The sequence below is a fragment of the Anguilla rostrata genome, chromosome 9 (genome assembly GCF_018555375.3).
Source record: "Anguilla rostrata isolate EN2019 chromosome 9, ASM1855537v3, whole genome shotgun sequence".
NCBI classification, from domain to species: Eukaryota; Metazoa; Chordata; class Actinopteri; order Anguilliformes; family Anguillidae; genus Anguilla; species Anguilla rostrata.
The window spans coordinates 52,615,257-52,629,622 of record NC_057941.1 but is presented as its reverse complement, the minus strand read 5'-3'; the positions used below and the strand labels follow the sequence as shown (position 1 = coordinate 52,629,622).

The 14,366-nt window shown below is 48.6% G+C and overlaps 1 protein-coding gene and 1 long non-coding RNA gene across 3 annotated transcripts; both read right to left on the bottom strand.

Annotated features, from left to right (window-relative positions):
• Nucleotides 1–161: 161 nt before the first annotated feature.
• Nucleotides 162–11,310, bottom strand: LOC135264165 (coiled-coil domain-containing 92B-like). Of its 2 annotated transcripts, XM_064352875.1 has the most exons (4): nucleotides 9,827–11,310; nucleotides 7,724–7,957; nucleotides 6,634–6,686; nucleotides 162–4,401 (listed from the first exon to the last, which is right to left on the bottom strand). In XM_064352875.1, exons 2-4 carry the CDS (start codon nucleotides 7,891–7,893, stop codon nucleotides 3,734–3,736), a joined length of 891 nt encoding a protein of 296 aa, XP_064208945.1. In that variant the 5' UTR covers nucleotides 7,894–7,957; nucleotides 9,827–11,310; the 3' UTR covers nucleotides 162–3,733. The 2 variants fall into 2 exon arrangements, 1 of the variants encoding a protein (XP_064208945.1); XR_010332622.1 differs by lacking the exons at nucleotides 7,724–7,957; nucleotides 9,827–11,310 and having other exon boundaries at nucleotides 162–2,485; nucleotides 2,586–7,557.
• Nucleotides 11,311–11,422: 112 nt separating this feature from the next.
• LOC135264167 (uncharacterized) lies at nucleotides 11,423–14,141 on the bottom strand. Its single transcript, XR_010332623.1, has 2 exons — nucleotides 13,436–14,141; nucleotides 11,423–13,387 (listed from the first exon to the last, which is right to left on the bottom strand). It is a non-coding gene; the product is annotated as an uncharacterized LOC135264167 (long non-coding RNA).
• Nucleotides 14,142–14,366: the final 225 nt, after the last annotated feature.

The following is a 14,366-nucleotide window of genomic DNA, read 5'->3' as shown; positions in this document are numbered from 1 at the left end:
AGGCATCACTCCGCCCCGTCTGTCAGTGCAGCGCTGCATCACTCCGCCCCGTCTGTCTGTGCAGCGCTGCATCACTGCCTCTGTCGTGCGCGCTGCACACTCCGCCCGTCTGTCGTGCGCGCTGATCCTCCGCCCGTCTGTCGGCAGCGCTGTACCCGCCCCGTCTGTCAGTGCAGCGCTGTACCACACTGCATTTTAGGCAATTAAACTGCAGTTTTGTCCCACAAAAGATCCTCTGATAAACCAGCATGTAAGCAAAAATGAACCTAGCAAACAAAAGCTCTAACAGCAGAACTAAGGGAAGAGTTGTCGCGGGGAAGCATTTAAGTGTGACACGCGGCTGACCGTATTTCAAGCAGCACAGCTTTGGTGGTTTCCGGCTGAAAGGTAGCATCCTCCCTCAGTCCCTTTCATTGTCATTTAAAAGATCTGGAGTGAAAAACGAGCAAAGCCAACCAACAGCAAACTCCCTCCAGGGACATGCTGATTGGCTGATGGCTGTAGAACCATCTGGTGAGGACGGTTTCTCTGTGCTTTGATTGGCTGTGGCTGTTGCGTTTTCAGTGCATGTTGAGCTGCTGTTGCCGTCGCTCAGAGAGGCGGGAAGACTAAACTGGGGTGTAGTCGGGGGGGGGGGACCTCCCCCTGGCACATGCAAGGACCGAGCGATATCCTAGCATCTCTCCGCGTGAGAACGTCCTCATAAGCTGATATTTTTGGCGATATGTAAGATAATATTGTAAAAAAAAAAAACATTTACGCCGTTAAAAACCACACAGAGCAGGTGTCCATCATCGTCTGAGATCTCCCAGCAGCCCCTGGGGGGGGCTAGCACGTCCGTTTACAGATGGCGGGACCAGGCGTGTCGCGCTCCCCGGATTTGGCCCTGGTCCAGCATCCTGGCCTCACACTCCCGGCCCGGTCAACACCGTTCGGGGGAGGGGGTTGCCACGGCAACGAGGCCATGGCAGGCCGAGGGTTGCCACGAATACGAGGGCGTGACCGGGCGAGGTTTGGGCCGGAGGACCGAAGCGAACCCAGGGTGGGATCCCATAAACAAAAAAACAACAACCAAAAAAAAATTAAAATAGCAACTGGAACTGATGTGCACTGGTGCTCTGTGGGAAAATTTACGATAGCTTAAAGATGTGTTTGCATTAAAATCAAGATGGCCGAATCCCTCAGAAAGTGAAAGCCAGTACTCGATTTATAACACAGTTGCAGTTACAACTATATATAAAAACTGGCAAAATATAAACAAACAGATGCAGCAGTGGAAGTTATGTTGGCTGTGTTTATACACAAAAACTGCCAGTGCACAGGAATATTCTCAGCTTTTTAAATATAATACCTGAAATGTAAGCATTAAGTAATTAATATAAAACGAGGGCAATCCTGTCTTTCACCCACTAACGAAGTTGGTATTGTGACGGCTTGTCATTCAAAGTCAAGACTGAATTTTTTAATTAGGTGCTTCAGGTTTTATCACATTACCAAATAAATTAAGTACATTTAAGCAAAAATATACACTGTTTAAATTTAAGCCTCTCTGGCTCCCATAACCTGCCTCATACAGTTTTATACACACACACACACACACACATGCGTACACACACACACACACACACACACACACAAACACACACACACACACACACACAAACACACACACACACACACACACGCGCACACACACACACACACACACACAAATTGTGAAAAAACATTTCATATATAATTTCATATAATATTTATCTGGTGATTAATCTGCCTTTAAATTATGCCACAACGTGACATCTATTATAGATACATGGCACTAGACTGGACACAGCAGGCTACAGGCTAACAGCAGTGTGTCACCAATCAGACTTTCTAAACTAATTAAGTGCAGTTCCCTCACCCGGCCACTGGATGGAGTGTGCTTCACTGCAGATAAATGGACAGAGCCTTGGCTAACACTGTCTGCAGTTTAACAGTCTGCAGTCTAATGGCGTAGGTCAGTTCACGGTCTTTACTGCAAACACACTGCAAGAGCACTGTTACTCATACCTAAGTTTCCCTCTCTCTTCTTCCTCCTCTTTTCCCTCTCCTCCCTCCCTCCCCCTCTTCTTGTCCACCCCTCCTCCTCTCCTCTCAAAGACGGTGTGACCTCCTGCATGTCTCCAGTCAGGCTGTAGAGAGATTACTGCAGGTGAGCAGTCTCACAGACTCACCTGTCTCACCTGTGTGCAACACACCTGTCCACCGGTCAGCGTCAGCACAGGCCCAACTGTCAGCACAGCCGCACGTCAATAAACAAACAACCAAATAAATAAATAAATAAATAAATAAATAAATAAATAAATAAATAAATACTCTCCCCTGGTGGTGGCCAGGACAGGACATATGGAAAACCTTCTCTTTAAACTGTCAACATTACAACTGCCCGCTCAGTATGTCTCACAGCCACACCAAGAGCACTCCAGCTAACAGCAGCTAACTCCAGCTAACAGCAGCTAACTCCAGCTAACTGTGGCTAATTCCAGTTAACGCCACCTAAATCCAGCAAATTTCAGCTAGTGGCAGCTAACTCCAGCTAACACCACCTAACTCCAGCTAACTGTGGCTAATTCCAGCTAAAGCCAGCTAACACAGCTAACTCCAGCTAACTGTGGATAATTCCAGCTAAAGCCAGCTAACACAGCTAACTCCAGCTAACTGCGGATAATTCCAGCTAAAGCCAGCTAACACCACCTAACTCCAGCTAACGGCAGCTAACTCCAGCTAACAGCAGCTAAATCCAGCTAACAGCAGCCAGCTCCAGCAAACAACAGCTAACGGCAGCTAACTCCAGCTACAGTAGCTCTAGCAAACTACAGCTAACAGCAGCTAACTCCAGCAGACTCCAGCTAGCAGCAGCAAACTACAGCTAAGGGCAGCTAACTCCAGCAGACTCCAGCTAGCAGCAGCTAAGTCCAGCTAATGGCAGGGTAACGCCAGCTAACAGCAGCGAACTGCAACAGTCCTCTGCACTATATGTGAGCAAGTGTGTGACTCTACAGGCCACACACTGGTACTGCAGGAGAGAAAGAGGCAGCACTTTACAGAGGAGATATACCTTTCTCAGTCAATCTGCTGTCTGTTTTTAACCTCACAGTAGCAGCAGCAGCTGTGTTTGGTACAGTGCAGTACAAATAGGTCACATAAAATCATCCTCATTTAAAGGTGAGACAGAGAATAAAGAAAGATCGGTCTCCGCTTCAAACGGATCATCTTTCGATCACATATTATGTTCATGAGGAGCACAAGGACCACAGATCTAAAAGTGATTTAGGGTCAAAAAGTGGATTTTTTCCCGAACCTGGAGACCCCCCCCCCTCCCCCCCCCTCCCCCCGCTGTGTCAGATCCACACCAGCCCTCCCTCAGGATCCCAGCCACAAATCATCTCTTTCTTCACACGTCTTTTTTTACCTCTTTGTTTCTGTCTTTTGCAGAAAGCTCTGAAAAAGGAGGGGCAAAGGAGCGATTCAGGTCACCGCTCCTCACCACGTTGTCATGGTGATTAGCAGTGCAAAAATACATTTTTAAAAAAAGTTCAAACTCATTATTAATTATCACTGGTTATATCCGTGACATGTGACATATCCATAGTTAGATGAGATTATACAGACTTTAACAGGACATTATGAATCGTAATAGCAGTGAGGAGAATTAGAATGGTGAACGATAATGAAGGTGGCCATGGCGATGAGATCACTCCGCCTCTGTTGCCGTGGCGATGCCCGCGGCGGGGGCGGGGTCGACGCGAGGCCCGCCCCCATCGGCAGGCCCCTCCCTCCCCCCCTCCGCCGCCACCACCACCTGGCCACGCTGCGATCTGTGGGCGTGGCGGGGGCGGGGCCTGTGGCGACGGGGGTACAGGAAGAGGGCGGGGTCGGGCATGGGGGCGGGGTCTTCGGGGCCCGTGACCCTCTCCCGCGGGACGCACTCCCGGGCCCTCTCGGCCCGCACCACCGCCGCCGGCCTGTGGGAGCGGCGTTTGGGCCGGGCGGCGGGGGGCGGGGCCGGGGGCGGGGTCGGGGGCGGTCTGTGCGCGCCCCGGGGGGCGGGGCTTCGCGGCGGCTCCTCCTCCTGCTGCTGCAGGCGCTGGCGGGCGGAGTACAGCTGGAAGGACAGCCGCGCGGCGGAGTCCGTCTGCCGCTGCAGCTCGCCGCTCAGCGCCGTCACGCGGTGGCTCCGCCTCTTCAGCTCGTCCAGGAAGCGCCGCTCCCTGTCCTTCAGCGCCGCCCGCAGCGCGCCCGCCAGCGCCCCCTTCTGGCTCAGCTCCCGCCGCAGATCTCCCAGAGTGCACTGCTGCTCCCTCAGCCGAGCCTCCGCCTGCTCACAGCGAGCCTTCAGCTGCTCCTCCTCTTCCTCCACCTCTGAGAAACACACACACACAGATATACATGCACATACGCACACACACACACACAGATACACACACGCATACACACACACACACACAGACACACACATAACACACGCACGCACGCACACACACACACAGATATACATGCACATACGCACACACACACACACACAAACACACACACAGATATACATGTACATACGCACACACACACACAAACACAGATACACACACACACACAGACACACACATAACACACGCACACACACACACACATAGATATACATGCACATACGCACTCACACACAGATACACACACGCATACACACACATAACACACGCACGCAGACACACACACACACATGCAGGCTTTGTCAGGTTAATGTAATATGTTTAGGGTAAAATCATTACCCTGCCAAGAATAAGACTCCCTCAGTAACACTCCTATGTTCCCAAATGAACGCAGTCTCCTGTCCCCGATAATCACCCCTCCCTCACCTTACAAATCTGAAACTCATCAACCACAAAACCCAGATTTATACCAGAGAACTACACTCTAAAAAACCATAAAAGAGAAGAAAACAAAACTCTTATTGAAAAGGAAGACTATTAAAATAACAATTTAAGCAGCAAAACAATGAACTACCGGTACAAAATGAGGAAATCTGCAAAAAAAAAAATCCTATAAAAACCATTTGCTCTGAAATTGAACAAGAAAAAAATATATTAAAATCAACAATAAAGAACAATTAAAACCGTATAAGACAACAGAATTACTAAGAGCTGAAAGATCTAATAATAAAAAAATACAACCTAAAAAATGCTGAAACACAGTCACTCTGAACCGCAGACAGCCTGACTTAAATTATTCAACCTGGCTCAGCAGACAGGCACTTCAGTTCACAAAAATGGAGACAAATTTGACCCCAACTACAACTACGAGTCATCTGCATGAACAGTGACCTGGGGAAGGTTTTCCGCAGTATTCTAAACGCCCAAACACAGAACAAGCACAATCCTGTTCAACCTGCTAATATTACAATTACAGTTAATAACTAAAATGCTTTCAATAGTTCTTCCCCCTTCTATCTGAATTTTTTGTAATATAATGCTTTGGCAATGTTTACTAGATGCCAATAAAGCATACTGAATTGAAAATTGAATTGAGATAGAGGGAAAGAGTGAGAGGGAGAGAAAGGAAGATTCCAGTAAAGAAATATGGCCTCAGAATAATCGACCTTCATATCTCTCTCTCTCTCTCTCTCTCTCTCACTCTCTCTCACTCACTCTCTCTCTCTCTCCCTCTCTCCCTCTCTCTCTCACTCACTCACTCACTGCAGTGAAGACTGGGAGAAGCAGATAGAGGGATAAGACAGACGAGTGTGGGGGGGGCAGAGGTCTGGATGGGTAGAGCAGTGAAGGGGGGGTCACATAGTGAGTGTATGTGCATGACCCCCCCTCCCCCCGCACCATAAACTGGAGAGAGCACAGCGTTGCTGGCTGTCCATCTCTCTCTTCTCAGACGGGCGGAGTCTGTCTCACTGGGGCTCTATGTGTTCAGATCTGGGTCAGTGACATCATCACAATTCTTTAAACTTAACCCTTTAGGTGCTGGAATAAAATGGGACAAACCTGCTATGGGTCCCACGGAATTTTCAGCAAAATGTGTTTCCAGCCAGACGTTAAAAATGTATATGGAAGAACAATTTTGTTCTAAATATTTGGTGAACATAGACTTTTACTTTTAAGGAGGAAGGATGGCGAAAGAGGAATATGTAGTGAGAGAGAAGGGGGGAGATAGAGAGGGACAGTGAGGGGGAGGGAGAGCAGGAGAGAGTGAAATAGAGAGGGAGGGGGACAGTGAGAGAGAGGCTGAGGGAGAGAGAGAGCAGAGAGATGGATAGATGGAGGGGCGGGGAGAGAGAGCGTGAGAGGGCGAGGGAGAGAGAGAGGGCAGAGAGATGTACGAGGAGACATAGTTCAGGAGGTAAGAGCGGTTGTCTGGCAGTCGGAAGGTTGGCGGTTCGATCCCCGCCCTGGGTGTGTCGAAGTGTCCCTGAGCAAGACACCTAACCCCTAACTGCTCTGGTGAATCAGAGGCATCAGTTGTAAAGCGCTTTGGAGAAAAGCGATATATAAATGCAGTCCACTTACCATATATAAATGCAGTCCATTTACCATTTAGAGAGATGGACGGATGGAGGGGTAGTGTTCAGGCAGTTGTGGAGACGAACGTACTCACCTGCCTGGGTCCTTCCTGGGGGCTTCAGGTTCAGCTCACAGGTGAGCTCTGCAGGTAGGACAGGAGCAGAGTTTAGACACAGCTACACACTGTACTGCACTGCAGGGCGTGTCACAGTACTGGCCCATTAAGGAATGACTGGCCTGGTATAGTAGATCACCTCATGGGCGCAGTCCACTGGCTAATTCAGCCCCAAGAGTGACCTAGACTCACACTAACTCAGCAGAGCAAGAGAGGAGGGGGAGAGAGAGAGGAGAGAGGGAGAGAGGGAGACAGAGAGAGAGAGAGAGAGAGACAGAGAGAGAGACCGAAACAGCCAGAATACCGAATTACACTGTAGGGAGAATAAAACGTCCTCGCTGCCTGGAAGGTATTGACCCGTGGAGATTATTCAGAGGTCTCCATTTCACTCCAAATAAGCCCCCCCCCCAACCCCCGCCCTGGGAAACAGCTGTGGCAGCACCACAGAGGAAAGCAGTTTCCAGTGCCAAAACACAGAACAGAGAGAGGGAGAGAGAGGGGGGGGGAGAGGGAGAGAGAGGGGGAAGCAAGAGAGAAGAGAAATGAGAAAGGAGGGATGAAGGTTGTTTCAGAACGCCGAGTATCCTCCTGTCATTCTCTCTCTCTCTCTCTCTCTCTCTCTCTCTCTCTCTCTCTGTGGGCTCATTGAAACGTCTGCATCTCTGAATCTCACCCGGCAGAAACACAACCATTAACAGCTTCCATCCTCTCAGCACAGTAAGACTCAGTTTCAGCTCTCAGTCTGCAGTACTGCAAAACTTCCCACTGTTCACTGCATTAAGGATGAGCTTCAGACTGTATGATCTCAATAAGAATAAGACTCACAGAGTTCTTTGCATACCGAGTACCACCGACTCCTACTGAACTCACACACAATCATTCAGGTGACAGGAAGTGATGCGGGACTGGCAGGGTCAGGTGACAGGAAGTGGTGAGACTGGCAGGTCTACGACAAGGTGACGAGGTCCCTCAGGTGACAGGAAGCTCGGGCTGCAGGGTCAGGTGACATGGTGCGGAGGCAGGTCAGGTGACAGGAGCGTCGGACTGCAGGTGGACGATCGACGCCTGCCAGCGTCTCTGCAGGGAGAGGATCTCCAGGTGCAGGCCCCGGAGCAGGGTCAGGTGCTCCTGGCGCAGGAAGGCCATGTTCCGCTCCACGCTCTCCACCTGCCTCACCAGCGCATCGCCCGTCTCCATGGCAACCGCCTCCCCGCCCTGCCCGGGAGGGAGGGAGGCCATGACGCAGGTGTGTCAGCACGGGCACGCCCACAGGTGAGCCGCACAGGTGTCAATACCAAGGGGGCTGGGGGGAGGGGAGGGGGGGGGGGGTAAGACAATTTGAAATGCAATTTTCTCATCAAAAAAAATCCTCATAGAACATTATGAGCCATTTTGCAAATCAATTATTGATTTTCAGATAAATTCCTGGAATGGCAACCCCAACCCCAACCCCCTCCCAGCCCCATAGCTGATGAGTTTACTTGTTCATTTCCCATTATGAATCTGTGCTCTCTGTAAAACCCCAGGGGGACCAGTTCAGCGGGAGGGACCATGCAAAGTTCAAAGTGAGCTGTCCGTGGTTCTGAAGCAGGTAAGCGACCCAAAGCCTTTTTCCGTTTCATGGCACGGTCTAAATCTTCTGCTTTCAAGGTAACTGAAAACTATGTTTTTTTTTCTTTCTACGTGTTGCATGCACAAACTGGATAGATATGCCTGCATTCTATATCGCAGTTTGTTCCGTAAAAACTTTCATGTTTCTTTAATAATTGTTCAAAGCAGCTGTTTCCACGTATCAAATTTCTGCGATACGAAAGCAAAAAATCAATTCCATCCTCTTTGTTACAATCGATTGAAACTGGAGTCTTTGGATTTTTAAATATCAGGCACTTGAACGCAAAACAGGGCGCAGTCGACGGCATAAATGCATCACGGTGGAATCTTGCGTATGTTGCTGGGTGGAATGCAACCAGTGGGGTTATTGATTTTTATATCTGAACATGCAAAGTGGAGTCCATCGCCACGAGACTCTGACATTACGCTCTCCAGATCACTAATGCGCGTGCCAGCAGAATTCATGTGACGTCGGACAGGTTGCTCGTCACTTTCCGCTACTTGATTGGTGATAGCCTACTGCACTTTCAGTCCAGCCTGTCTGTACTCGTGACAACTTGCATTAAAACTAGCGCAAAAACCTCGAACCAGTCTTGTGCGAGTGCCGTTAAGCGGTTAGAACCACGGCAAGCATCCACTTCGAACGGACCAGTGGGTTTGAGTCATCCGTCACTGTTGCGAACGCGACGCGTCGGCGCTTGAGAGATTGTGCGCGAGGGAAGGCTGTCGAGCACACGGGAGGGCGTGCAGCACCTCTGGGAAACCTGACCTTTGGGCTCAGAGCGGTGTTAAATGCCACGAGACGAGCCAAACACGTCACGGGTCAACATTAGTGAGGAAGTGCACGTTGGCCGATCACCAAGTGTCGTTCACGCAGAGTTTACCGACCACACTTCTCGTGCGCGCTTTAGCCTTTAACCCTCTGATGTCGGCAGCCTACTGGAATATAGATGACGTAGGGCGTACGATCAGACAGCCCACCCACGACTGGCCTTATATAGGCTAATTGCCACTGCTTTGTACATTACTCTATCACATCGCTTCTGATGTCATCTGAATGCTTTTTCACAGACGTGTCATCACACACAATAGGCTACATGCTATACATCCAATTATGACATTTGATTTAGCACATGACGAGCCCGGCCAACTTCTAATAAGTAGCATATTGTAAGAATGGACGACGGTGGGGGAAGAGTTTTGAATGCTGTAGGCAAGTTCAAACACAATATTCTCAGGCAAGAAACAACTGGCCTGCAATAGTCAAATGTGGATGTGGAGCTTAAGCACATACGAACCACAGGTAAGATAGACTTAAAAGTCAAGTTTTCGGAATGTAGCCTATAGCATGGACATGACAACATGATTACGGACATGAGTTATGATGTAGGCTAGTTAACGTCAAAACAAATGATTTCCCCGTTAGGCAGGGAATGTGCTACCTTAGTTTCTACCAAACAATTGCAGTTAGCGGTTTCTGGCATGGTATGGTGTAGTTAGTCGTTTTACCAAAACTGTACTGTATATTAAATAAAACATACGTTTGTTTGCATGTCCTTACCTTCACGGCAAGAAGAATCGAATCCTGAAGTCGTCGAGTTATTCTGCTTCATCAACTTCAATCCAAAATCTTAGTGTTTTCAGAACATTTTCAGATTCCCGCAAACACAGAAAATGGCTAAAGCAGGTCGTTTTAGGAGGGGGTAAACGGCTCTTCATCTAATAGCTCAAATAAAATTAAGATGCACGAAGATCTATGATTGAGCTACGCAGATAAACACTGCATCGAAGAACTGACGGAGGTTGCGGTGCATTTCATTTTGTCATAAGTCTCTTAAATCTGTTAATGTCCATAGCGAATGCAGCCGAAGCCACGCAGCCGCGATGCCCAGGATGTCGGCGAAAATTCATTTCGCATCCGCATTGCACGTTAATAGGGAAATAAAAACGCGCATCAGCCCAACGCCAGTAAAAAAGCGAAGCGGCATCTGCGAAGGTAACATCATTCACCCTCTTGCTCGGCGGACGAAGGATATGGTAGGCGTATGATAAACAATAGCTCGTGACCGGAACAGGCGCGTGAGCGCACCGCGAGCGGGAACGCCGATTGGCAGAAGCAGCCTCTTCCCAGTGCCGCCGCAAATCTGCCTGCCCGAATCAATACGCGGGGCAGGAACGGCTGACGAGTTTATCTTCTCCCCACCGCTGGATGTCGTTTGCGCCATAAAGGACGCGGAAGAGATATGGGACCGTAAAAACGGTGATTCGTGACCGATGGCAGTAAACAAATATTTATATCTGGAGACCTTCGGTGAAAACAGCCAGTTTCTTGTCATTCTGGACATGAAGTAACGCTTATATTGACTAGTAGCGGCAATAAATCAGATTACAGAGAACCATTACACGAAAATTGATCCATCCATCAGATTGTATTCTGATATACAACTCCTTACAACGGACGCGTCTCAGCCTACATAAAAAAACTTAAAATAGGCTAATATATCGCATATGAACTGAAGGCATAGTGCTTTCACAGCGGCATTAGTGTTGAAATAACGTTCAACATATAAACTATAACATATAAACTATAAAAATATAACATTTTTTATTACCTCTCTCTACTTTACTTATGAGGTAGGCTTGGTCATAGACTAAACATTTAATTGGCAGCTAACATTTAGGCTACACGGTAAAATTTCCAGCGTTAATTCAACACTCCACCAGTGGTAATTAAACTCTTAACAGACAACCTTCTGTCCCACTTTGGAATGTGGGACCCAAATGTGTCTAATTAACCCTGGACATTTTACTACGTGCGAACCTGCTGTAGACTTACTGTTACTGGACAAATATACGCTGATTTGATTTGAACTTTGATTTGAGTGTTGCTGTAGAATAGGCAAGGAGCATCTTAATTTATGCAGAAGCACCAAACTCAAGGATAGCATCGGCTACGGTTAGTGTGAGAATTTCATTATCTGTAACTTTCAGAACCTTGCATAAGGATATGAGCAGCCCTTCGTTTTTGCGACACATCGCCCCCTGACGGAAAAAAGAGAACTTTTTTTTTAAAATCATCCGGCTGTTGCGCTTGCTGTCAGTGCGAAGCAGACTATACTTTGGCGTACAAAACTCTCGAAAAAAAGTCCAACGCGTGTTACCTTGGTTAATTTTTTTATTTTGTTAAATACATTCTTTTGTCGTACAAATATTTGCTAGTAGTTATAGTCTCATTAATTAAAAAACGCGATTCATCACAACACGATGAAAAATAGTTACCAATCTAGCCACAATTTACACACGTCTGTATGACGCACAAAACGAGTGTACAATTCAATTACGTCAAAAAACAGCAACATTCTATACGTTGCATAATTTACTCTGGTTCGTTAAATTATCAAATTACCTCTTCAAAATGAGGTAACCACAATTTAGGCAAAATCTCGTAACCCCCCCCCCCCCCGTCCTTTTAAGCTGACATGTCCAGATACACACACACACACCACACACACACATACACACACACACATACACACACACAACACACACACACACACACACACACACATACACACACACCCACACACACAACACACACACCCACCCACACACAACACACACAACACACAACACACACACACACACAACACACACACACACACACAACACACACACACACACATTTTTAACGGTTTAAACAGTCAGGCAAGTACGTGGCCACTCCGGAAGATAATAAATGAATGGATCAGTTCAAAGTTATGACTCCAGTCACGAGGCCAGTAATTTCACTTCAGCACATTTTCAGTTACCCTCAGATTATCAAAACTCCAAATTATATGCGTTGCCCGCCTTCATAGATAAGAGATTAGGTGGCTGGAAACACAGTATACATCGTTGACAGCATGTATTAATTTGTTCAGTGCGACAACACACACAAATGTACCCTTAACAGTACCACTTCCAAAACGCGATCAGTGCCTTCAAAAGATGGTGATGTCACCAGCACGGTGATGTCATAGTTCAAGGAGCCGGCAACGGTGCGCTCACATAAATGTAAACTAGCCCTTTCTACAGCCGAAACAGGAGCACGCTGTAGCTCTGATCACTAATCTACCACAAATCAACGCCTATTTCGCCACTCCCCAACACATGTACAAGTATCCAACCGAACCAACAGTACTCACATAGCCTAATGTGCGACTTTTTTTTTTCATACAGTTTTTTCTTTAAGGCTGATTATTACAATAAGACGCGACACTCAAAACAGTCATAACTTCAGTACAAATAAATTACATGTGCACAAAATGTAGAAAAGGTATCAAGCTGACAGAGAAAACTGTTCCCAGAGAGCAAGTTTAGCCCATGTCTTTAAACAACAGGGGCAGTTTGTTCCTGAATAGTGCGGCTTGGTCATTGGCTAACAAGAGGTCACAAAGTGGACCAATCAATGGTGTCTACGGAGCCTTCACTCAGTGTCATACTAACACGCCATTGGCTAAAATAACACACAGTTGGCTTTGGACACCACTGCTCAGTTCCGCTAAACTGAATCATCAGAGTGACAGAGAGGAGGGGTGGGTGTGGTCAGAGGCCTAGTGTAACTTTTGACCCCACCCTTCCAGTAACCTTGGGGACTGTTGCTATAACAATGAGGGAGAGGTGAAGTGCCTCTGAAGGACAGCCTTTGTGCTTCACGGTGGTAAACAGCAGCAGCTGCAGAGTGTACAACGGTGTGAAAGTGCGCAGTGACCAGATCTGCCTGCGACCGGCCACGCCCACCAGCCACGCCCCCCGGGTGCCATCCCCAATCCTGCTCTCGCTTTCGGCCCAGATAGAACAGGGGCACACCAGGAGGACACAGAGAGGAGAGGGGACACCAGGAGGACACAGAGAGGAGAGGGGGACAGCAGGAGGACACAGAGAGGACAGGGGACACCAGGAGGACACATTTCATGAGGGTTGGAAATCATTCTGCTGCCATTATTCGAGCAGAGAAGATTGAGCACAAGACTACTCAACCCTACAGAACTACTTAACCCTGTAAGAATACTCAACCCTACAGAACTACTCAACCCTGCAGGACCACTCAACCCTACAGAACTACTCAACCCTGCACTCAACCCTGTAAGAATACTCAACCCTACAGAACTACTTAGCCCTGCGGGACTACTCAACTGTTCAGGACTACTCAACACTGCAGGACCACTCAACCCTACAGAACTACTCAACCCTGCAGGACCACTCAACCCTACAGAACTACTCAACCCTACAGAACTACTCAACCCTGCGGGACTACTGAACCCTACAGAACTACTCAACCCTACAGAACTACTCAACCCTACAGGACCACTCAACCCTACAGAACTACTCAACCCTGCAGGACTACTGAACCCTGCACTCAACCCTGCAGCTCAACCCTGCAGGGTCATAGCACCTGCAGAGATACTCATCCCAAAGCTAGGAGGCCTGGGGGGGGGTGGGGGAATGGGGATCTGAGCTGCAGGCTCTCCAGATTAAGCAGATATATTTGCCCTAATGGAGTCTCCATTGATCCTGCTTCATCCTGCTGGCCCAGCAGCCCTAGGGCAGGCTCTGGGGAAACGCTGCTGGCCCAGCAGCCCTAGCGCAGGCTCTGGGGAAACGCTGCTGGCCCAGCAGCCCTAGGGCAGGCTCTGGGGAAACGCTGCTGGCCCAGCAGCCCTAGGGCAGGCTCTGGGGAAACGCTGCTGGCCCAGCAGCCCTAGCGCAGGCTCTGGGGAAACGCTGCTGGCCCAGCAGCCCTAGGGCAGGCTCTGGGGAAACGCTGCTGGCCCAGCAGCCCTAGGGCAGGCTCTGGGGAAACGCTGCTGGCCCAGCAGCCCTAGGGCAGGCTCTGGGGAAACGCTGCTGGCTACACGTCAGGCACCCATCACAGGGTTATGAGGTAGCAGACATGGGCAGGGATCTGAGGGTTTAGGTACACTAGCGGCAGCAGCACTGACAAGTGTTTAACTGCACTCTCAGTGAGACACATATTCAGCTTTCAAGGGTCCCTACGCTACTTATCTACTGTACAGACCTGTGTTCAGGATCAGGAGCAAAAACAAGACAAGAACAAATTT

Coding starts and splice junctions, on each gene's coding strand:
- LOC135264165 (XM_064352875.1), bottom strand. CDS start 7,893: ATGGCCTCCCTCCCTCCCGGGCAGGGCGGGGAGGCGGTTGCCATGGAG. Junction 6,687..7,723: donor CTCTCCCTGCAGAGACGCTG/GCAGGCGTCGAT, acceptor TCCTGTCCTACC/TGCAGAGCTCACCTGTGAGC. Junction 4,402..6,633: donor CCCAGGAAGGACCCAGGCAG/GTGAGTACGTTC, acceptor TGTGTTTCTCAG/AGGTGGAGGAAGAGGAGGAG.